Source organism: Xiphophorus maculatus, chromosome 11 (assembly GCF_002775205.1).
Source record: "Xiphophorus maculatus strain JP 163 A chromosome 11, X_maculatus-5.0-male, whole genome shotgun sequence".
NCBI classification, from domain to species: Eukaryota; Metazoa; Chordata; class Actinopteri; order Cyprinodontiformes; family Poeciliidae; genus Xiphophorus; species Xiphophorus maculatus.
In genome coordinates, this window is record NC_036453.1 from 15,262,748 (window position 1) to 15,284,698 (window position 21,951).

Here is a 21,951-nt window from a genome sequence, read left to right on the forward strand (position 1 = left end):
GGGAGGAGTGGTCCAGATTGGTTCATGATGAACGGGTCAGAACCAGAACATCTCAGATTCACTCTTTATGATTTCATAAAACTAATTTCAAAGATTGTTTGTTTTATTGAAATAAAATCCTGTAAGATGTTCAGTTTATTCATAAATAACCCAAATAAGAAAAAAATGTCTTGTGTTTTCTCTAAGTCAGATTTTAATGTCTGAGTGAAAATAAAAAATGTTGAACGTCAGGAGAGCCCTGGATGATTCACAGCAGACCTCCATCTGTGTGAATGAGACCGACAGCTTCACTCCGCACTTTATAGATTTTATACTAAAACTCATCCAGAGATTCATAAGGTAGAACAAAATAGATCAAATTAAACATGCATCTCAGTTTTTAAGCAGGAAAATTAGGATCTTTTTTTTTTTTTGGCACATTGTCCACACAAACAAAAAAAAATCTGAATATGGTTCTGCTTTGCTTTCAGCACAATACAACATTTAATACATAAAGATTATACATAAAAAGAGCCAGAAAATACATGTGCTTTCTATGTTTAGTTGCTTTATTTTATGGTTATTGTAGCTGAACGTCAGAGGTCGTTTATTAGATAATTGAGAGAACTGAAGCAGCAGCAGAACCTCCGGCTGGTCCTGGAGAACCTTCAGCAGAAGAAGCTGCAGTGACTTCTCCAGCCTGCAGGGGGCTGTGTTACCCTGCCCAGTCTGACGGGAAGAAAGCCCTAAACTGGTATTTAAAATAAATTTAATTTCTACATAATCCGTGTCAAATCTTAGCTCTTTATTTTCTTTCATTATTTTATTTTCTTTCATCATGTTCACATTTCTAGTGTCTGTGCCCGTTGGTGCGCTGCTTTAAGCCTCCTGCTGGGGTCGCTGTCTGAATGAAACGGCAGGAAGTGACGCCAGTGCACCTCTACACAGCTTCAGACAAACACAACAAACGGAGCAGCGGAGAAAATCATCTTCAACCTACAGAGAAACACTCAAACACTGAGACTTATACCGTCCCACAGCCGGGATAAAGCTCCTGTCAGCCCGGAGCAGAAAACCAGAAGCCCGCAGCGGAGAACCAGAGACCCGCAGAGATGCCTGAGAGTGAGTCTGTTAGCATGCTAACTGTCGGTTAGATAGTGTAGCATCCTGTAGCTAAAAACAAATCTCTATATAATATAGCAATATGATTATGAATTAAACTCTATAATCCCAGAAACATCTCTGGTTGTTTCAGAATGGGTCCTTTAATCTCAAAGAGACTCCGTTAGCTCAGACCGTCACCAGACTCCGCTCTTCTTCTGCCGGTTTGAAGCAGTTTTGCGGTTCAGTTTCTCCTCTTCGTTGCTTTTAAGCTCTTTATCAGGAAGATTAAAACTGAGGACTCGCGGATCATATCGGCATAACTCTCATCATCTGTAGGGTAAATTAGACCAGACAAAAGCAGATTACAGTGGCTGGTTCCGTGCAGGCCAGATAAACCGGATTTCTGATCATGATGTGGAACCTCCAGATGTTTCCTCAACGGTCTGGCTTTAGGTCTGACACCCAGGGCCCGGCTGAGGCGGGCCGGGTTCCTTCTGGAGACTCCAGGCAACTTTCCTTCTCTTTGTGAAACGTGAGAGGAGGTTGATGAGCTGAGCGCCTCACTCACTTCTTCTCACTCACTTCTCCTGAGTACACGGAGACCCTCCTGTAGGAGCAGAAGACAGGTGTTCTTAGGTGATCTCACATGTCTTCTGGTTTGTAGAGCTAGTGGACGCCTCAGTCAAAGGTCAAAGGTTTGTCCTGGGACTGGGGGTCGCGTTTGGTCCTCAGCCCCAGCTTCCTGTTGTTTGGAGGTAAATGTGTGGCGCCCCTGCTGTCCGCCTGCTGCCTAACATATTGTCTGTCTTGCAGCTGAGAGCTACTCCAACCCTCTGGCCCCTGAGGGCCACGAAGTGGATGACCACCGCTCTGCCGCGCAGTGAGTGCTGCTCACACACACACTGCAACACACATCGTCACGGCTCCTGCTGAACTCTGTGTGTGTCTCCTCAGGTCCAAACTGACCAATGATGACTTCAGGAAGTTGCTGATGACGCCTCGGGCCACGCCCGCCTCGGCTCCACCCACCAAGTCCAGACATCATGAGTGAGTTGGCTCAGAGAGCAGGAGGAGGTCAAAGGTCAACTGTTTCTGCTGCACCCCTGCTGACGGGGAGCCGTGTGTTTATTTCCCAGAATGCCGAGGGACTACAACGAGGACGAGGACCCCGCGGCCAGGAGGAGGAAGAAGAAGAGGTCAGAGGTCATGTTCCAGGCTGGTCAGAGTTGGTCCATCTGTCCTCAGCCGTCCTCAGCTGTCCCCTGTGTGTCCCCTGTCTGTCCCCCTGCAGCTACTACGCCAAGCTGCGGCAGCAGGAGCTGGAGCGGGAGAGAGAGCTGGCTGAGAAGTACCGGGACCGGGCCCGAGAGCGCCGCGACGGCGTCAACAAGGACTATGAAGAGACCGAGCTCATCAGCACTACGGCCAACTACCGGGCCGTCGGACCCACCGCCGAGGCGTGAGTACTGCTGCTCCTCCTGGTCCAGGTCCAGGTTCTGGTTCTGGTCTCTACATATAAACCCGCCGTCTCATGTGATCCAGGGACAAGTCTGCAGCAGAGAAGCGCCGGCAGCTGATCCAGGAGTCCAAGTTCTTGGGTGGTGACATGGAGCACACTCACTTGGTGAAAGGTCTGGACTTCGCTCTGCTGCAGAAGGTCAGGCTGGGGATCAGGGGTCAGGGGTCAGGCAGGGTCCGCTGGGTCAGCTCTGAATGTGTGTGTCTTCCAGGTGAGAGCTGAGATCACCAGCAAGGAGAAGGAGGAGGAGGACATGATGGAGAAGGTCCAGAAGGAGACCAAGTAAGACCGGCATGTCCTGCACGGCTAGAACGGGTCAGAACCAGTTCTGATCTGCTCTGTGTTTAAACAGGAAGGACGTGGAGCCGGAGGAGAAGATCGAGTTCAAGACTCGACTGGGTGAGTCCCCGGTACCAAGGACATGTTCAAGAGTTCAACCCAGGAGTCCAACTGCTGCTAGGGGTGGACAAACCCGTTACTAGGTGGTCGACCCTGTTGCTAGGGTTGCTGTGATTGGTTGTAGGTGTGAACCTGGAAAGACAGGTTTACACCTACAACCAATCACAGAGACTTTTATTGGTGGTTCCTCTTGTGTAATGGCAGTTGATAACAGTTTTCTGCAGCATTGGCGCCTCCTGCTGGTGAGGTGCAGACGTCTGATAACTCTGTCCAGGTAGCTTTGACTTCCTAAGGCTCAGATAACGCAGCAGGTCAGGTCTTGGCTCTGATTGGCTGAAACGTGAAACAAAGTAAAACAATAAACCCAATGCGCCGCCCCTCTACTCCAACTGAGTAGGGGGGCTTCTTTACTCAAATTGAAGCTCCGCTCCTTTACTGTTAACATCAGCAGCAGCTGTGAAGGCCTGACACACTGCAGGAATCTGAGGGAACATTCAGAGAGAAATCGTTCTGTAGTCGTAAGAGTTTTTTCCCAAATGGTGTCACCGGTGGCTGCTGTTAATCCCGTGCTAAAAGTAGCTGCCGTTAGCCTCATGTCCATCCTGAAGCCGTTGTCCCGGGCGTCCCCAGGCAGGAACATCTACCGCGTGGCGTTCCGGTCGGGCGTCCAGGAGAGGAACGAGCTCTTCCTGCCCGGCAGGATGGCCTACGTGGTCGACCTGGATGACGAGTTCACCGACACCGACATCCCCACCACCCTGATCCGCAGCAAGGCCGACTGCCCCAGCATGGAGGTCAGACACGTCCCCACAGAAACACTGCTGTCCCTCTGTCTCCCTCTGTGTCCTCACGCTGTCCTCTTGCTGTCCCAGGCTCAGACGACTCTCACCACCAACGACATCGTGATCTCCAAGCTGACCCAGATCCTGTCCTACCTGAGACAGGGGACACGCCACAAGAAGATGAAGAAGAAGGATAAAGGTTGGACTCACTTGCAGCCTGTGTCCCCTGTTCTTGTCCCCTTCCTAACGTGTCTCTGTTTCAGGTAAACTGGATGACAAGCGAGCTCCTGAAGCTGATCTCAGGTGGGTTGTCCTTCACCGTCTCTGTCCCCACGCCCGGCTGTCCGAGTAACGCCTCCACTCCTCTTTCAGCATCTTTGACGACATCGGGGACTACATCCCGTCCGCCACGTCCAAACCCAAAGACAAAGAGCGCCACCGGGGACGAGACGAAGACAGCAAGAACAGAAGACACGCCTACTTTGAGAAACCGCGCGGAGACGAACACCCGCTGATAGATGTAGACACGGGTAGGTGTCCCCCACTCTGACCCAGACTGACCAGCTGATGGGTAACCTATCCATCTGTCTGTCCCCTGTCCTCCAGCTCCTGGGTCGATCAAAGACCAGATCAAGATGATCAATGAGAAGTTTGGAGCAGCAGCCAACCAGTGGCAGAACCAGGAACCATATCCTTATTTACTGGGACTTCCTGTCTGACTCTGATCCGGTTCTGAATGGTACCATGAGTCCAGTTTTCAGCCTTAACTGGTGTTTACTGGTTCCCAGAGGAGGGACTCCAGTAAGGAACAGCTGGGAGATTTCTTTGGAGGATCCAACTCCTATGCAGAGTGTTACCCAGCAACGTGAGACACACATGCACACACACCCCCCCCCCCCCCCCCCCCCCCCCCCCACACACACACACACACATGCTGAGCCAGGTGTGTCCTGACCTGAGGACCAGCCGCTGTCCCCTCTGATCAGGTGTGTCTCTGCAGGATGGATGACCTGGCGGTGGACAGCGATGAGGAGGTGGACTACAGCAAGATGGACCAGGTGGGTAGTTCTCCCAGCATGCCTTGCTGCTGGCGGCATGGGGTTGGAGGTGATGGCCTGTGGTTCTGTTCCAGGGTAACAAGAAGGGTCCGCTGGGCCGCTGGGACTTCGACACCCAGGAGGAGTACTCTGATTACATGAACAACAAGGAGGCTCTGCCCAAGTAGGCCGGCTGCTCCCTCAGCGCTGACTGGCAGGCGCCAGGCTGCTGCTGCTGACGCTGATGTTTGTCCCCGCAGGGCCGCCTTCCAGTACGGCATCAAGATGTCTGAAGGCAGGAAGACGCGGCGCTTCAAGGAGACCAATGAGAAGGCAGAGCTGGACCGCCAGTGGAAGAAGATCAGCGCGGTGAGTCTGATGAAGGCTAGAGTCTGGTTGAAGCTCCTTCCTTCTGCTCTGGAGGCTAAACTCTCTGTTCTGATGCAGATCATCGAGAAGAGGAAGAAGATGGAGGCTGATGGGTAACTACTTCCTGTTTACTGCTTCCTGCTTTCCACTTTTTGTTTTCTCCTTCCTGTTTACTTCTCCTTGTTTTCTCCTTTCTGTTTACTCCTTTTTGTTTCCTCCTTCCTGTTTTGTGTCTATTGTCTATAAAACATTATCCGGTTGTTTTTCCAGTGTCGATGTTAAAAGACCAAAGTATTGAAGACCTGCTGAAGTTCTGCTCTCTGACCCGTACTGACCTGTTGTTAGGAACCATAAACACACAGTCTATTGTCATGCAAACAAGATTTATCCTGATTATTGTATCTGTTATTGTTGTGATTTCCCAATAAAACCATCAGATCCCAGTTTGTCTCACTGGTTTGATGTTCCGGACCTTCTAGGCTTGTGTAGCAGGAGATTGGGACAAGGGATGGACTGAGGAAGGTTCTGGTCTCCAGCGATCCTGAGGCGAGTCCACTCTGGGCCGGCCAGCAGAACTTGGACTCTCCTTCTAAGATAGAATCGTTTTGAACCAGTTCTCTGATGGTTCTGGGCTGGTTCTGAATGAAGTGTAGTATCTGATGGCTTGCAGGGGGCAGTGCTGCTCTGAGCTCAAAGTTCTGGTTCTGGTTCCATAGCACAAACTGAACAGGACAAGTATGCACTGGGTTGAACCCATGGTTATTTACCACAGCAGGAAACAATGAAAGGTTTGATCTTTATTTCCTTGCCAAACTGGAAACAATAAACCGTAAAAAAAAAAAAAAAAAAAACGTCCAAGCTTCGGACATTGGACTTCTCTTGCTGTGTGCGACAAACTGGCGAACTGTCCAGGGTGTACCCCGCCTCTCGCCCGAAACGTTCGCTGGAGATGGGCACCAGCACCTCCCGACACCACCAGGGACAAGAGTGTACAGAAAATTGATGGACTTCTCTTGCCTGCGTTGGAGACATCAGCTCAGTGATGTAACTTTTACAGGATGTTTGGTTTGACAAACAGTCCCCCCCCCCACCCACATACACAGAGGCTTCTACGGATTACAAATCCAGTATTACACACGCACGGGTATTTTGAGACTATTTTATCTTCATAGAGAAACAGTTATATTAATATAATAATTAGCGCATCCATTTATGCTGACTGGATTTAATGACGTCAGTCAACAGTTAGGGTTCAAGCTTTAAATGGATATATAACTGTAACTCTATACTGGTACATTTAGGCATTTTCTCCCTGTATTATACCTGAAACTTCATAAATGACAGAACACGTGAAAAAATAATGCTCTAAAAATAAACAATGAACACGTTTCCTCCTGGTCACATGACCGTGTTTTTTCTGCCAACATGGCTACCGAGGACCTGCCGTCTGATTTTGACATCGTCATTTTGGGCACAGGTAGGCGCTAACCTGGATGTTGTGACGTAATCTGGCTTGGGTCTTGTGTCGTAATAAGTTCTGGTTCTGGCTCGATCCAAACCATCCCCAAAGACCGATGTAAACCAGTCTGAACCAGACCAGGAGCTGCACTTAGCCAAGCCGTTAGCTATAGGCTAACAGTCAATGCATTTTCAATGACAGCGGCTAGAAGCTAACGGTTAGCTGCTAGATGGAAGAAGTAAGATAAACACTACTACTACTACTAATAACAATAATAATAATATTAATTGTAATAGTAATAATGTAGTAACGAGGCTGAAAGTGACAAGAAAGAAGAGAAGCAAAAAAGGACTACAAAACTGAGCTAGCTTTAGCTAGCTGAGGCTAGCAGCTGCTCAGGCTGGTGGGTGTGTCAGATCATCGGTAGTAAACAATGTTTATGGTCAGCAGCAAATCAATAATCACTCTTATCATCATTGCTCCTCTTTATTAGAACTGAAACGCTGATTGGTTCCAGATTAATCAGAATCAGAACCTGGAACAGGACCCCCACCCACAGACTCAGCAGAACACCAGTGTGCTTACTGGTTACTGGTCACTACAGAACCTCCACATGAGAGCCGTCATGTGGAGGTTCTGTAGAAACCCGGTTGTGTTCCTGGAGGTTCTGATCTGGAGGTTCTGCTGGGTCTAATAAAGTTCTGGTCCAGACTCTTCTGGTTTTGTTAAGTAGAACCCAGATGTTCTCCTCTTCAGAATGAAGCTTGCTGCTGAGAGGCGTTCACCAACATGCCTGAATTAAAACATCTTCAGTTGTTTTTACTCCAGAGGAAAAGTTCATTTCACTGTTTATATTAATTTAATAAACAACAGAGCTGCACAGAGACTGAGCCCCGTGCTTTGACTAGGACACAAGGGAGGTCTGTGGGGATTGTGTGCTATGTGGTTCTGGGTCCGGATAGAAAAGAACTGAGGCGGGCCTCCTTTATCCCCTCCTGTCATCGATTCTGAATGTTAGATGATGAATCTGTATCGGTTATTGATTGATCAGGTTTGGCTGAGTCGGTGGTGGCAGCTGCCTGTTCGAGGGTCGGACAACGAGTTCTCCACCTGGACAGGTGAGCTCCAGCCTGCCTTAGGTCAATGTCTACTTAATGATCAATCAGGTCATTGATTATCACCAATAATATCACCCGGGAGGGCTTTTATTGTGAAAGGCTTCCGTTTGTGTCCTCAGGAGGAGCTACTATGCCGCGAACTGGGCTAGCTTCACCTTCAACGGCCTGCTCACCTGGATCCAGGAGCAGAACGTGAGATTATTGGTTATTGATCATATGATCAGTGATTATTGATCTTCAGCTGACTGATTTGTGTGTCTTGGTAGGAGGAGCCAAAGCCAGAGGAGGTCAGGGATTGGTCAGGTCTAACGGAGGAAGGGGAGGAGCTAATTCACCTGTCACAGGCAGACTCCGCCTCCATCACCAACCTGCAGGTGTTCAGCTACGCCAGGTAAGCTACGCCCCCTGCCTCCACCTGTGGGCTGGGACGACTTGTGAGCTGTTTACATCTCCCCAGTGAGGAAGAGGAGGAGGAGGAAGCTGCAAACACCACAGAAGAAGAGAAAGCAGCTGATGAAGAAGTGGTTAAAGAGTCGTCAGAGACAGAATCTGCAGGTGGGACCTCATCGATACTCATTCTCTGTTATTGATCAGCATCTGGATTAACAACTCACATGTTCAGACTCAAAGGAGGAAGAGGAGGAAAAGGAGGGAGCTGGGGAGGAAGAGGAACAGGTGAGGAAAAGTCAGTGCATTAACCAGGTGTGATCATGTGACACTAACTGTTATCAACCAATCACAGGCCAATCAGGCCGAAGGGGAGGAGCCAGAGGCTGACCAGCCACACCCCTCTTCTCCTGGCCAATCAGAGCCAAGCAGGGAGAAGATCAGTTACGCCCAGCTGGTGAAGGAAGGCCGGAGGTTCAACATCGACCTGGTCTCCAAGGTAAACACAGCTGTGATGTCATCATTTGGACAGCAGGAGTAGCAGCTAATGATGTGACACACTAAGCCCCTCCCCCTCCTCAGCTCATGTTTTCTCGTGGCTCATTGGTTGATCTGCTCATCAAGTCAAACGTCAGCCGCTACGCCGAGTTCAAGAACGTCACCAGGATCCTCACCTATCGCCACGGCAACATAGAGCAGGTTGGGTTTTGGTCTGCCATCCTCCTGCTAGGCTCTCTACTGACCTGTGACCTCTGACCCCTGCCAGGTGCCGTGCAGCAGAGCAGATGTGTTTGCGAGTCGCCAGCTGTCGGTAGTGGAAAAGAGGAAGTTGATGCGCTTCTTGACTTCCTGTGTGGAGGAGACGGAGGAGCAGACAGGTGACTACTACCTCTCCTCCTGATGACATCATCAACTGTTCAGCCTGAGGCATTGTGGGTAATGCAATCTTCTGCCTTCAGCATACCACGGTCGGCCATATTTGGAGTTCCTGCGGGACCAGCAGCTGGGGGACAATCTGCAGCACTTCCTGCTTCACTCCATCGCCATGGTAGCCGAAGACACACCCACAGAGGAAGGTCTTGCCTCGACACGTCACTTCCTGCGCAGCCTGGGTCGCTACGGCAACACTCCCTTCCTGTTTCCTGTGTACGGCCTTGGAGAGATCCCCCAGTGCTTCTGCAGGTGAGAACCAACTGTTCCCATGACGACGACGCCACAGGTGGAAGGGAGGGAGGTTCTGCTCCGACCCGGTACTGCTCGGCAGACATCAGTGCTTGTTCTGCTTGATTTTAAAGTTCTGGTCCGACCTTCTTGGGAGGTTCTGGTTCTGTTGGGTCGGGTTTGATCAGCTGGTACTGCCTCCAACCACAAGCTGGACAGTGTTTGTTTGCAGTTGGGATGTTACAGAAGAGAAGGGGCGTGGCTAGACAGACAGCTACCTCTGATTGGACGGCATTAGAAGCCAGTAGAATTGTGGTTCTGACGCTCTGACCCGGTGTCGTTGCAGGATGAGCGCCGTGTTCGGAGGGATCTACTGCCTCAGACATTCTGTCCATTGTCTCATCGTGGACCGGGACGCCAACAGGTAACCATGGTAACCGCACCAACCAGAGTCATGGGACGGTTTGGACCGGTAGAGGCCCGTTTGGGTCAGAACCAGCATGTTCGGTAGTGTTCGGTCCTGCTCCGGCCTGCTCTGACCCTGTTCTCAAAGAGCGGACCTGGTTTGACCTTTGACCCGACTCACCTGTAATGAGCCCCAGGTCCAATCAGAACCACTCAGAAGTCAAACCTCAACCCAGTTCTGCTCCATGAGGGTGCAGAGGGGAAGAGGTCAAAGGGCACAACCCCATCCAAATGGGCCATGGTTCGGGTTCTGGTCCAACTGATGCTTTGTAACATCACTTCCTGTTGCAGGTGCAAGGCGGTGATCGACAGCCGAGGACAGCGAATAAGCTGCAGCCACGTTGTCATGGAGACCAGTTACCTGGACAGGAGCAAGGTGGCCACACCCCCCAGGTGAGTTCAGTGAGACCATAGAGCACCTGGTGATGATGATGATAATGATGATGATGGTGATGGTGTGTGTCTCCAGGTTCCTGAGCCGAGCCGTCCTCATCACCGACTCCTCAGTCCTTCCCTCAGAGTCGAACCAGCAGGTAACCCCTCCATCAGCAGGTAGTCCCCAAACCCCCCGCCCCCTCATCAGCAGGTAATCCCCTAATATGGGGAGGTAACCTCTCCCCATCCCTCTATTAGCAGGTAACCCCGCCCCTATCCACACTGCTGGATCTTGATTGGAGCAGTAAACAGGAGTAGGAGCTTAGCCATCTCACCTGTGTGTGTGCAGATTTCCATGGTAACGGTTCCCCCTGAAGGAGGAAGTCCTGCAGTGAAGATGGTGGAGCTCAGCTCGTCCTCCATGACCTGCATCCCTGGAACCTGTGAGTGGGCGGGGTTCATCAGGTTGCCATAGAGATGGCCACAGGCTCTAATTGGTTTCCTGTTTCAGATCTGGTCCACCTCACCTGTCGGTCGGTTGGCTCTGCCCACCAGGACCTATCGCCGTTGGTAACCAGGATGTTCAGAACCACAGAGTCTCAGGAGGAAGGTGAGAAGCAGAACTGAGGAGGAGGAGGCAACACAGGTCCGGTTTCCTCCCCTTCTTCTGTGGTGTAATGGCCATGTTGGTGGTAATGAGGAAGGCCTCTGGCCCCGCCTACCTTTGCCCGGCCTTCCCTGACCCCGCCTCATCTGGCCCAATCTCCTGATGTTGTCCCTTTGTCCCCAGACCGGCGTCCCTCTGTCCTCTGGAGTCTGTATTTCAACATGGCAGACGGCATGGCGTCGCAGGTCGAAGGTCAGCCACTGCCTTCTAACGTCCACATTTGCCACGGTCCAGACAGTGCTCTGGGACACGAAGACGCTGTCCAACAGGTGAGACACCTAGGGTCTCCTGGTCCTCACAGGTGGTATTGTGTTAAGGGTTATCATGGCCTCCAGCTCTTCTTCTTCTGTTGTTTTCAGGCAGCTTCCATCTTCCAGAGGATCCTCCCAGAGGAGGAGTTCTGTCCTCCGGCACCCAACCCAGAGGACATTGTCTACGACGGAGACAACTCGTCCACTGGAGAGGACAGGGGAGACATGGGCCAAGACGATGGGCAGAACCCAGAGCAGAACCAGAACCAGGAGAACCCAGACCCAGAGCAGAACCAGAACCAGGAGAACAGGAACCAGAACCAGGAGAACCCAGACCCAGAGCAGAACCAGAACCAGGAGAACAGGAACCAGAACCAGGAGAACCCAGACCAAGAGCAGAACCAGAACCAGGGGAACCCGGAGCTGCAGAGGGTTGGACCTGAGGAATCTCCATCTTCATCCTGAAATCTTCTAGAACCAGCACCGGGTCAAACTTTCTGCTGGCTTACTTTGTTCTGTTTCAATGTTTTGTCTCAATAAAGTTTCATTATGAATCCAGAAACACCAGCAGGTCAGGTGTTTACATACCCATCAGCCTCTCAGCGCATATTGGACCAGTACTGACATAAATAATAACATGCATGCATACATATAGCCGCAATGCGCCTGCGCAGTTGTACAGTCACTTCCCGGAAGTGACGAAGCGAAAGTAAATCCCTTCAGAAAGTTAACTCAGCTGCGGCTTCTAAGTTGTGTGAATCGTTTAACCTGAACAGGTGAGTCCGCTCTGGTTGGGTTGTGATGTCAGAGTTCCGAACCTGCACGGTGCTGTTCGGCCCGGGTGAGGTTTGGACCTGAGCTCGTTACCAGCCTGGTTTTGGAGCTGCAGCTCAGGCGGTTGTAGGTTCTGCTCTCTGATTGGTTCTGATGAGTTCAGCTGTCAGTTTAAACGGAACCAGGAATGAGTGGGATCTTGAGTAGTTCAGATTCGGGTTCGGTTCTGGACCAGAACCACAGCTAAGCGCTGATTTCTGCTCCGGTTCTGTAGCTTCACTCCCTGGACCCGGATGGATGAGACCTGAGGGAAAAGAAGAGGAGGCCACCGACCCATCGGTCCCAGTCCCGCTGCGTCGGTCCATCATGGCTCCGATGGTTCTGTTGCGGCTCTCACCAGCAGAACTCTAACCCGAACCATTCAGACAGTCCAGCATGTACGGTAAGCTAGAAGGGCCATGATTCAGTAAAAAGTTCTTTATAAACTAATAATTTAGTCAGTTTGTCTTAAATATCTAAAGTTTAATTCAGAATCAGCCAGGGTGTTGGACCCTGCTGAGCAGGTTCACCAATCAGCTGTCAGGATTTATTCTCAGAAAGGGGCGGGGCCTGGCGGCAGACCCATACCATATTTTAACATGCTCCACTGCACTCCAGAACCGAAGGGGGCGCTACTTCCCACATGAGCCTCGATCTTACACTGTTGTTTTTTTTTTTTTTTTAAATCTTTTGATTTGTTAGAACAGTTATCAAACACTAACATAGTTGTTGGTTTTACTCTTAATTCTTTTCTAAAGCTGCAGACACTTACTGTTTACAACTTTTTTATTATTAGAAAAATTATCTAATGTATGAAATAGCTCCCCCTTCAGTTCTGGAGAGTCTCCAACTCCCCCAGTTATGACTTGTAAGGCCGACTTTGCATTTCAATATGGTTGTTCCCAGCATCAGCAGCAGTGTTGGTTTTAGTTCCCTGCAGCAGCAGACAGACCAAGGTTTTTATTGGCTCTAGTGGCCTTTATTTGATAGTGAATTGACAGGAAAGTGGGTAATGAGAGAAGGGGGAAGACATGTGGCAAAGGTCACCATGCCGGGAATCGAAACTGCGATGGCCGCCTCCATTACTAAGGCATCCATATGTGGGTTGTGCTTGACCCCTGCACCACCACAGCACCCCATGATGAACGTTCTCTGTCCTGCAGGACCTTCAGCCATGGAACCAGAACCAGAACCGGACCTGACCATTGTCCTGCTGGGGAACTCTGGTGTGGGGAAGAGCGCGTCGGGGAACACCATCCTAGGCCGCGCGGCGTTCATGTCCCGGGCGTCCTTCAGTCCCAGCAGCATCCCTGTCAGACAGGAAGTGGGTCGGGTCTTCGGGACGCGGGTCCGGGTCGTGGACACGGCCGGGATCCTGGAGTTCGAGGAACAGATCCGGTTCTGCTGCCAGGAAGTTCAGCGGACCAGCCGGGCCCACCTGTTCCTGCTGGTTCTGAAGCTGGACCGCTTCACCCAGGAGCAGAACCGGGCGGTTGAGGCATCCCTCAGGGCAGTCGGGGGGGAAGGCTTCGACCGCTGCTTCCTGCTCTTCACCCATGGAGACGCCCTGAAGGACGCCTCGTTAAGGGAGGCCGCCTCGTTAAGGGAGGCCGCCTCGTTAAGAGACGCCGCCCTGAGGGATTTTGTGTTCAGGGACGAGCAGAGCTCGCTACCGGAGGTGGCTCGTAGGTTCTATGGGCGGATGCACCTGTTCAACAATGAGGACGGTGGAGGACAGCAGGTCCAGGAGCTACTGGACAAGGCTGGACACCTGTTGCTACCTTCAGGTAATGAGCTGACTAGCTAATTAGATAACAAGCTAGCAAGCTAATTAGAATTAGATAGCCAACTAACGAGGTGGTATTATGTAATATTGACTTTATATTGTGTTCTAATGTTTTTCCCGCAGTGTTTCTTTGATTCTTTCATGTGTGAGAAATCCTTTAATCTCCATGGCAACCATTCAGCTGTGCAAAACGCCTAGGTGGACCTACCCCCGTCTTCGAGGCTCAGCTCCTCCCTCACTCAGCTCCTACAGACTAGCCAGCAGCAATTAGCAAACAGCTGGTGGAACTGCTGAGCTCATTATAGGAGCTGCTGCTCAGAGCAACACTGGTAATAATAGCAAAGGGTTAACAGAGGAGCTTGGGATGACTTCCTGGAGGCGGAGCTTCAGAAAGAGAAGGAGTTTCTTAAAGAGACAGATGCACACTTTCAAGGCATTAAATCAGAAAGTAAAATTTCTATTATGAAGCATTTTTATAACAACTGAAGGTAAAATGGAAAACATGGTACCGGCCCTTTAAGGAGACAGCAAGCGGTCCACTGGCTCTGTTGGGTCGATTGTTCTGTTTGATATTCAAACTGGTTTAAACTGGAAGGGTGTGAATACTTTTCTCCCCACTTTCTCTGGTCTTGCAGAAACTTCCAGTGACGGGACAGACCGGGTCACAGGTTCTGATGGTCCAGACGGTTCTGATGGTTTTGCTGGTTCCGCCCTGCTGAGGGACAGGAGGATCGTCCTGATCGGACCAGCTGGTTCTGGAAAGAGTTCTGCTGGGAACACTCTGCTCGGGTTCCGGCGCTTTGAACCAGACTCGGATTTTGCCGGAGTGCGGTCAGACCCGGAGCGCTGCTCTGCTGAGGTGGGCCGGGTCCAGCTCACTGTGGTGGACTCGGCTGGACTGTCGGAGGAGGTTCTGACCCTAAACCGGCTGGTTATGGAACTCCGGACCTGGATGTACCTGGCGGAACCGGGACCTCACGTACTGGTTCTGGTGCTGAAGATCGGCCGGCTGAGCTACGGTTCCACCCAACTGCTGCGCCTGCTGACCCGGCTCCTGGACCAGAACCAGAATCTGGCCCGGCATGCTGCAGTTCTGTTCACCCACGGAGACGCCCTGGGGGGCCGGAACCTGACTGACCGGGTCCAGGCCAGCAGCTGCGTGTCGGACCTGCTGACCCGCTGCGGCGGCAGGCACGCGGTTCTGGATAACACTCAGAACCAGGATCAGGTCCAGGTGGACCGGTTCCTACGCCTGCTGGACCAGATGGTCCAAGAGAACTCGGGACGGTTCTTGAGCCCAGCTGACTGGAACCGGCCACCAGGTCCGGGTCAAACGTTCTGGAGCAGACTGAGAGGATCGGGTCTGCTCAGGGTTCTGTCTGCAGTCGGGTTGGTCCAGATTTTGCTGGTCAATAACCAGAACTATCGGTTCTGCTGCTGACCCAGAGACACGGGGCCAGACCCGGTCCTGGTTCTATTCCTGGCTCCATTTCTGAATATATCTGGAGCATTCTCTGTTTCAGAACAGTCCTGTCGAACCGGACCGGGTCTGTCCAGGTTCTGCTGCTGAGCCAGAGACAACGGTTTTCATTTTTCTGCAGAACAAAATATTTCTGTTTTTTATTTTGCATTTTTGGATGATTTTATAATAAATTTCTAACATTTCATGAATCTGGATTCGTATCGTGACGTTTTTATTCATGAAGCTCGTTAAAAGTATTCACTCTCCCAGTTGGCAGCATCAGGATGCGGGAAGCTATTGGTAAGCTAGTCTGTAGTTTCAGTGTTTTGCTACCATGTTAGCTTACTGTTAGCTTGCTGTTCATCCCACATTACCCAGAATCCCTGTCTACTTTCTGTTGAAGGTTTCTAAGTTTCCTCTGCTACTTTCTCCTACTGCTCTCAAATTATTAAACCGAATGTTCAGATTCAGAACCAGCCGGGCCCAGAACACCCTCTGCTGGTTCATGGCTCCACCAGCAGGGGGAGACACCACCTACTTCCTGCTGAAGGTTGTATGGTCCAGTCACTTCTCACTGTGTTCATCTATAGGGACGTCGCTCCTGCACAAGCCTGGTCCTGAGATCCTACCAGAATCTGACCTTGATTCAGAAACTGATCTTGATCCAGGTCTGGACCAGAACCGGACCAGAATCCTCCAGGAACAGCAGCAGCTCGGTTCTGGTCTCACTTCCTGCTTGGTTCACTTTGGTTCCACTTTGAGTCGGATCTGCAGCGATTCGGGTCGACCAACAACTCTCAGGTAGGAAGAGCCGCTACGGGTCAGAACCCCTACGGGTCAGAATCAGTACAGGTCAGAACCAGTACATGAACACACTCTAGGAATAAAGTAACATCCATAGTAAAAATATTAGTATGACGGTTTATGCTGGGGGTTCTGGAGGGGTGTCTCCTCTGGGTCCATGGTGGTCTCTGGTGTAGTGGGTTTCCACTCAGGGCTCTGGATTTGGGGGCGACTTGTGAACATTATTACAAGTCCATGCCTGTAAGGTTATGGAGAAACCTTACAGGCACACACACACTCAGTCTCAGGTGTGTGTGGGGGTGTGTGTGTGTTTGGCTACGGTTTGCAGTGAATGCATCAGCCAATAGCATGAAGCGTGTTTGTTCTACTGAGATTCTATTATTAAACACGCCGTTAGCTGTTCTAGTTTCCGTTTTTTCTCTTTCTGCAGGTTTAGAGGCAGATCGAGGGCTTTAGCACCTCGTTACATTAAACACCTGCTGCCTTCCAGACCAGTCAGGTCTGCTGGTTCTGATCTGCATCCAGAACCAGAACCAAACACAGAGAAGCAGCATTCAGTTTCTATGCACCACAGATTTGGAACAGACTTCCAGAAAGCAGAAATACCGACGAAACCCTGAGTTCACTTAAGACCAGGAACCTGGTTAGAGTTGCTTTGATTATTGATGACTGGAACAATGCTCAATATAATTGATAATGATTCTGATGGTTTGACATCATGTCTGATGTGTTTGTGAAGTAAATGTATTTGAAGCACCTTGGTGCGTGGGTGGAGGATGTAAGTTCTGTCTTGTTAGAAGTCATGTGACCCAAACCCACTCTGACCACTGACTTGCATTTCCTCTCCACAGATCAGTGGGGGGGCGGAGCCAGCTGTCTCAGCATGTTGCCCTGGGTGACGATCCTGTTGGTGATGATGATGAAGAGAAACAGTTAGTGACCTTTCATTGTTCCCACCAGAACCAGAACCACATGGGTCATGATGGTGACACCTTTATTCATAAATCAGAACCAGCAGGATTTGGTTAAACCACACAGGCTTACCAATGTGAAGCGTAACCATGGAAACAGTGCCTTAAACAAAGCCATAAATACCATCATTATCCCTCATTTTTAATCAAATAAACTTGATAAAATGTTAAAATCAGATGTTTTTTTTAAACCTCAGAATCAGCTTCACTCAGACTGTGGAGGAAAACAGCTGCTAATGCACTAAAAGTAGTGGTCATTTTTAGATTATAGTGCGTTAGCACTTTAGCTAACTTTGAAAACAGTTAGCATGCCTGGCTTCCTTTAAATGATTTTTTCCAGATTAATTCTAAAGCAGAAATGTACTTGGTCGTTTGTAAACTTTCAGTCAAATAAAATTCTACATCTGTGTTGAAGTTTTGTTTTTGACTGTAAAGAATCCTTTAGGTAGTTAGTCTTGTATATTCATGCTCTTATTTTGAAGGGAGCGAACACTGTTTCTGTTTCCTCTCCACATGTCCTCTCTGCTTCTATGGGGCAAATTCTAAGGCTGCAATAAACGAACAAATGAAAAATACAAACGACCAGGATATTATATAAATATTTAAATACAAAAATTCATGAATAGATCTCTTTGAGGGAAGGTTGTTGTTCCTGGACAGCAGCAGGAAGTTCATCTCTGCTGTAACTTGTGAACAGAATGTGGGAGGAAATGATTCAAAGACTTGAAGGATATGAAACATTAAATCTGGTTGATAAAGATGTGATGAACCTTCAATAACTGAAGGGAAATAACAGTGCCACCTGGTGGACAGGTAAGGTACTGATCCATCACATGTTCTCTGTGTGTGACCTCTGACCTCAGATGCCTCTGCTGACATTACCAATGTAACTAGAACCAGCGGTGAGAGCCTCAAGCTGTTCCCTGACCTCAGAAGGGGGCGTAAGGGGATCGAACTGCATTTCAGGTGGACCCACCCCCTCCTGCTGCTGGACAACCAGAGAACCAGGTGTCCCCACGGCCGCTGTGAGCTGCTGGAGGACGGGTCGCTGAGCTTCAGCAGTGTCCAGCCAGAGGACTCTGGAGTCTACACCCTGGAGGTCTACAACCAACAGGGGTATAGGCAACACAAGCAGGTGTTCCACCTGCAGGTGGAAGGTGAGTCCAGCAAACACCAACAGCCTCCATAAACGGTGTTTATGAAGGCTGAGGTTCTCCACCTTATGGCACCATGTTAAGGCCAAATTTAAGACTATTCCTCAGCCAGCGGGGCTGCTTCCCTCCCTCTGGAGTAAATACATCCTGAAACCACCCATCTGATTATTGATTGTTGATTAATAATTAATGATTATTGATTAATGACTGATAGGCCAACACAGGGAACTCAGCAACCAGCGCCAGCCAATGAGAAGGAGAATACTAGCTAGCTTTGTAAAGGCTAGCATGCATTAGCTGGTCACCTGTAGCCACTTCTGTCTGTACGGAAAGTTCAACAAAGGATCATAAATGTTAAACGTTCTCTACGTGTGCAGGTTGTTTTCAGGTCCACAAGTCACGCTACATTTACCCATTCACACACTACAAGCTACGTACTGTAGCCACAGCCTATCCAATGCTAACACTAGTTTATCCATTAATAACACTAGTTTATCCATTGCTAACTCCACCCTATCCAATGCTACCACTAGCCTATCCAATGCTAACATTAGCTTATCCATTGCTAACACCAGCTTATCCATTGCTAACTCCAGCCTTTCCAATGTTACAACTTGACCAGGGGTGCCCAAAGTAGGTCCTCGAGGGCCAGCATCCTGCATGTTTTAATTCTATCCCTAGTGGTAGTAACAACCTTTTCAGCAAGTCAGTGTTCTTCTTAGGCCTCTAACGAGCCATCATTGGATCCAGGTGTGTTAAACTAGGGAGGAAACTAAAACATGCAGGATGCCGGCCCTCAAGGACCGACTTTGGGCACCCCTGAACTAGACTATCCAATACTGACATTAGCCTATCCAATGCTAACATTAGCTTACCCAAAGCTAACACTAGCTTATCTACTGCTAAAACTACCCTATCCATTGCTAACTCCAGCATGTTAGCAATGGATAACATGCATTATCCATTGCTAAAACTAAGACTAGTTTTTCATAGACCTAAACTAGACTATGAAATGCTAACATTAGCCTATCCAGTGCCAACTCCTGCATATCCAATGCTAATACTAGCTTATCCATTGCTAGCACTAGTATATCCATTGCTAACTCCAGCCTATCCAATGCTAAAACTAGACTATCCAATGCGAACATTAGCCTATCCAATGCTAACGCTAGCCTATCCAGTACCAACTCCTACCTATCCAATGCTAACACTAGCTTATTCAATGTTAACACTAGCTTATCCAATGCTAACACTAGCCCATCCAAAGCTAACATTATCTTATTCAAAGCTAACACTAGCTTATCCAATGCTAACTTTAGCATATCCTATGCTAACACTAACCTATCCTTTGCTAATATTAGCTTATCCAATGCTGACATTAGTTTATCCAATGCTAACATTAGCCTATCCAATTCTAACACCAGCCTATCAAATGCTAAAACCAGCCTTTCTTATGCTAACCCCACCCTATTCAATGCTAACTGTAGCCTATACAATGCTAACACTAGCTTATCCATTGCTAACACTAGTATATCCATTGCTAACTCCAGCCTATCCAACATTAAAACTAGCCCATCCAATGCTAACATTAATTTTCCAATGCTAACACTAGCCTATCTAAGGCTAACATTAGCTTATTCAAAGCTAACACTGGCTTATCCAATGCTAGCTTTAGCATATCCTATTCTAATACTAGCCTATCTTTTGCTAATATTAGCTTATCCAATGCTGACATTAGTTTATCCAATGCTAACATTAGCCTATCCAATACTAACATTAGCTTATCAAATACTAACACCAACTTTTTTATGCTAACCCCATCCTATCCTATGCTAACTGTAGCCTATGCAATGCTAACACTAGTTTATACATTGCTAACACTAGTATAGTCATTGCTAACTCCAGCCTATCCAATGCTAACATTAGTTTTCCAATGCTAACACTAGCCTGTAAAATACTAACATTAGCCAATCCAATGCTACCACTAGCTTATCCAATGCTAACACTAGCTTATCCTTGCTAAAACTAGACTATCAATGCTAACATTAGCCTATCCAATGCTAAAACTAGCCTATCCAGTACCAACTCCTGCCTACCCAATGCTAACACTAGCTTATCCTATGCTAACACTAGCCTATCCTTTGCTAATATTAGCTTATCCAGTGCTAACATTAGCCTATCCAATTCTAACCCCACCCTAACTGTAGCCCTTCAGTTGTAGGCCTTCCACTGCAGGTCATTAGCATCAGAGGTCAAGCAGCCTGAGCATGGTCACCTTCTCCAAAGCTAATGCAGTTCAGTAGTCTGGTTCCTGGTGTCGACCTATCATCACTCATGGTGATAGCTTCCTGCTACCAGGTCGTAGCCGTGACCATCCACAAATTTCTGTGTCCCCAGAAAGCAGTCAGTCCAGGATGACCGCCATCGTCTGCTCGCTCCTCCTGCTGCTAATCCTGCTGCTCTTCATCATCTCCTTCCTCCTGTGGAAGAGGAGGCTTCTCAGGTCCAGCATTTCAAGTGCAGCAGCCGGTCAGAGGAAGGCGGAGCCAACAGGTGTTCTCTCCAACCATAACATGCCGGCAGTCACTGACTACCTGTTTTGCAGGTGAAAGGGACACCCAGACCTACATGGCGATGCGTGGTAACCATGGCAACAAGGACCAAGAGGAGGGGGAAAAGAAGGAGGAAGAACCTATTTATGGTAAATACATGACCTCTGACCTCTGACCTCCGTGTTGGTCTGCAGCTGAAGTTCCCCCTGTTCTCCACAGTTCCCTGTTATCCTGCAGTTCCTGCTGAGCCGGCTGAGAACATCTATGTCTGATGGCCAATCAGAGCGCTGCGCTGCAGAGATAGCCAATCAGAGCACTGTGGGGCCATCTCTCAGCTGTGATTGGCTGAGCTGTTAAACTGTTTTCCTTTCTACCAAATAAAAAAAAAAAATTAACCCAGACTTTGATGTTAGAACCTGCTGACATTTTTCTCTTCAGGTCTGGCCCGGTTTCTGTCAGACAGAGCCAGGTCCTTTACTGCTTGGTTCTGCTTCATGGATTCAGAACCAGAACTGGATAAGGACTCTGATCATAAACCAGCTGCAGGTCCAGATGGTCCCAGAGTCCTGAAGGTCCTGGAGGTACTGGAGGCCCGCTCTGTGACCCAGGAGAAGGTTCTGGTGATGTTACACATCCGGACCAGCTTAGCATCAGGCCACAGGAAGCCGGTGGAGCTCTAATTAATGGGACAGGAAGTGGTTTCAGAATAAAGGTCATCAGAGCGGTTGTCATGGTGATGCATCTCAGAGGTGACTTGTTAACTTGAGGAAGTGACCTGGAGCTTCACCTGGTGGCAGGAACACATCACCGCAGGTTGAGGATCCAGAGATCCTATTCCAGTCATGATAATATCACATTAAAGTTAAAGTACTATGTATTGCAGCTACTCCTGAATAAACATCATCTTAACAAGTTACTGAAGTAACTGAGTAAATGTAACTAGTTACTCTGCAGTGAAGAGGACAGAGGGTGAGTGAATAAAACCCTCAAGGAATGAAATGACTTTCTGAGGACAAAACAGGAAGCTGACAAACATTCATGAGCTCAGAAAATCCTCCAGATCGCCTCCAGCAGATTAAAGATGGCCGCCACGAAGACCGCAGGACGCCATCACGGTGGACATGGACTCTGTCCTCTAAGGAAGACAATCAGTATACAGGCAGACGACCAGCAGCTTTAGGACTCCCCCTCCTTCAGGTGAGCCTGGTACTGAAGGAAGTCCAGAAGTTCTGGTATGAACCCGGTTCATGTACCGGGCCTTAGGGAAACAGTTCTGATGTCCTCCAGTGAGTAGAACCAAAGCAGCGGTTCTGTGGGCCACCTCCATGTTTAAGATA

General features: G+C 49.1%; 4 protein-coding genes across 4 annotated transcripts; all 4 read left to right on the forward strand.

The window, feature by feature from the left end:
- The first annotated feature begins 888 nt into the window (after positions 1–888).
- Positions 889–5,632, forward strand: ik (IK cytokine). Its single transcript, XM_005803537.2, has 19 exons — positions 889–1,101; positions 1,897–1,963; positions 2,038–2,130; positions 2,220–2,279; positions 2,375–2,542; positions 2,626–2,740; positions 2,814–2,884; positions 2,955–3,001; positions 3,632–3,795; positions 3,874–3,982; positions 4,047–4,086; positions 4,156–4,313; positions 4,390–4,471; positions 4,562–4,648; positions 4,784–4,841; positions 4,916–5,004; positions 5,081–5,189; positions 5,268–5,302; positions 5,460–5,632. Exons 1-19 carry the CDS (start codon positions 1,092–1,094, stop codon positions 5,485–5,487), a joined length of 1,590 nt encoding a protein of 529 aa, XP_005803594.1. The 5' UTR covers positions 889–1,091; the 3' UTR covers positions 5,488–5,632.
- A 938-nt stretch (positions 5,633–6,570) lies between these two features.
- LOC102221052 (rab proteins geranylgeranyltransferase component A 1-like) lies at positions 6,571–11,634 on the forward strand. Its single transcript, XM_014470434.2, has 17 exons — positions 6,571–6,666; positions 7,700–7,766; positions 7,886–7,958; positions 8,033–8,157; positions 8,224–8,321; positions 8,389–8,441; positions 8,509–8,652; positions 8,736–8,852; positions 8,920–9,031; positions 9,113–9,335; positions 9,661–9,738; positions 10,071–10,172; positions 10,249–10,312; positions 10,504–10,597; positions 10,666–10,764; positions 10,945–11,090; positions 11,181–11,634. Exons 1-17 carry the CDS (start codon positions 6,615–6,617, stop codon positions 11,535–11,537), a joined length of 2,004 nt encoding a protein of 667 aa, XP_014325920.1. The 5' UTR covers positions 6,571–6,614; the 3' UTR covers positions 11,538–11,634.
- Positions 11,635–11,737: 103 nt separating this feature from the next.
- Positions 11,738–15,293, forward strand: LOC111610141 (GTPase IMAP family member 8-like). Its single transcript, XM_023342811.1, has 4 exons — positions 11,738–11,848; positions 12,121–12,288; positions 13,049–13,672; positions 14,307–15,293. Exons 2-4 carry the CDS (start codon positions 12,282–12,284, stop codon positions 15,110–15,112), a joined length of 1,437 nt encoding a protein of 478 aa, XP_023198579.1. The 5' UTR covers positions 11,738–11,848; positions 12,121–12,281; the 3' UTR covers positions 15,113–15,293.
- Positions 15,294–15,727: 434 nt separating this feature from the next.
- On the forward strand, positions 15,728–21,022 carry LOC111610134. Its single transcript, XM_023342752.1, has 6 exons — positions 15,728–15,934; positions 16,789–16,869; positions 17,772–18,065; positions 20,460–20,591; positions 20,668–20,763; positions 20,834–21,022. Exons 2-6 carry the CDS (start codon positions 16,821–16,823, stop codon positions 20,884–20,886), a joined length of 624 nt encoding a protein of 207 aa, XP_023198520.1. The 5' UTR covers positions 15,728–15,934; positions 16,789–16,820; the 3' UTR covers positions 20,887–21,022.
- Positions 21,023–21,951: the final 929 nt, after the last annotated feature.

Bases quoted from the DNA above. Each gene is read 5' to 3' on its own strand.
- ik (XM_005803537.2), top strand. The intron at 3,002-3,631 runs GTGAGTCCCCGG...GGGCGTCCCCAG, and splicing joins CGAGTTCAAGACTCGACTGG to GCAGGAACATCTACCGCGTG. The intron at 4,842-4,915 runs GTGGGTAGTTCT...GTTCTGTTCCAG, and splicing joins ACTACAGCAAGATGGACCAG to GGTAACAAGAAGGGTCCGCT.
- LOC102221052 (XM_014470434.2), top strand. From the start codon at position 6,615: ATGGCTACCGAGGACCTGCCGTCTGATTTTGACATCGTCATTTTGGGC. The intron at 9,739-10,070 runs GTAACCATGGTA...TTCCTGTTGCAG, and splicing joins GTGGACCGGGACGCCAACAG to GTGCAAGGCGGTGATCGACA. The intron at 10,313-10,503 runs GTAACCCCTCCA...GTGTGTGTGCAG, and splicing joins CCTCAGAGTCGAACCAGCAG to ATTTCCATGGTAACGGTTCC.
- LOC111610141 (XM_023342811.1), top strand. The intron at 13,673-14,306 runs GTAATGAGCTGA...CTGGTCTTGCAG, and splicing joins ACACCTGTTGCTACCTTCAG to AAACTTCCAGTGACGGGACA.
- LOC111610134 (XM_023342752.1), top strand. From the start codon at position 16,821: ATGTTGCCCTGGGTGACGATCCTGTTGGTGATGATGATGAAGAGAAAC. The intron at 16,870-17,771 runs GTTAGTGACCTT...CTCTGACCTCAG, and splicing joins GATGATGATGAAGAGAAACA to ATGCCTCTGCTGACATTACC. The intron at 18,066-20,459 runs GTGAGTCCAGCA...CTGTGTCCCCAG, and splicing joins GTTCCACCTGCAGGTGGAAG to AAAGCAGTCAGTCCAGGATG.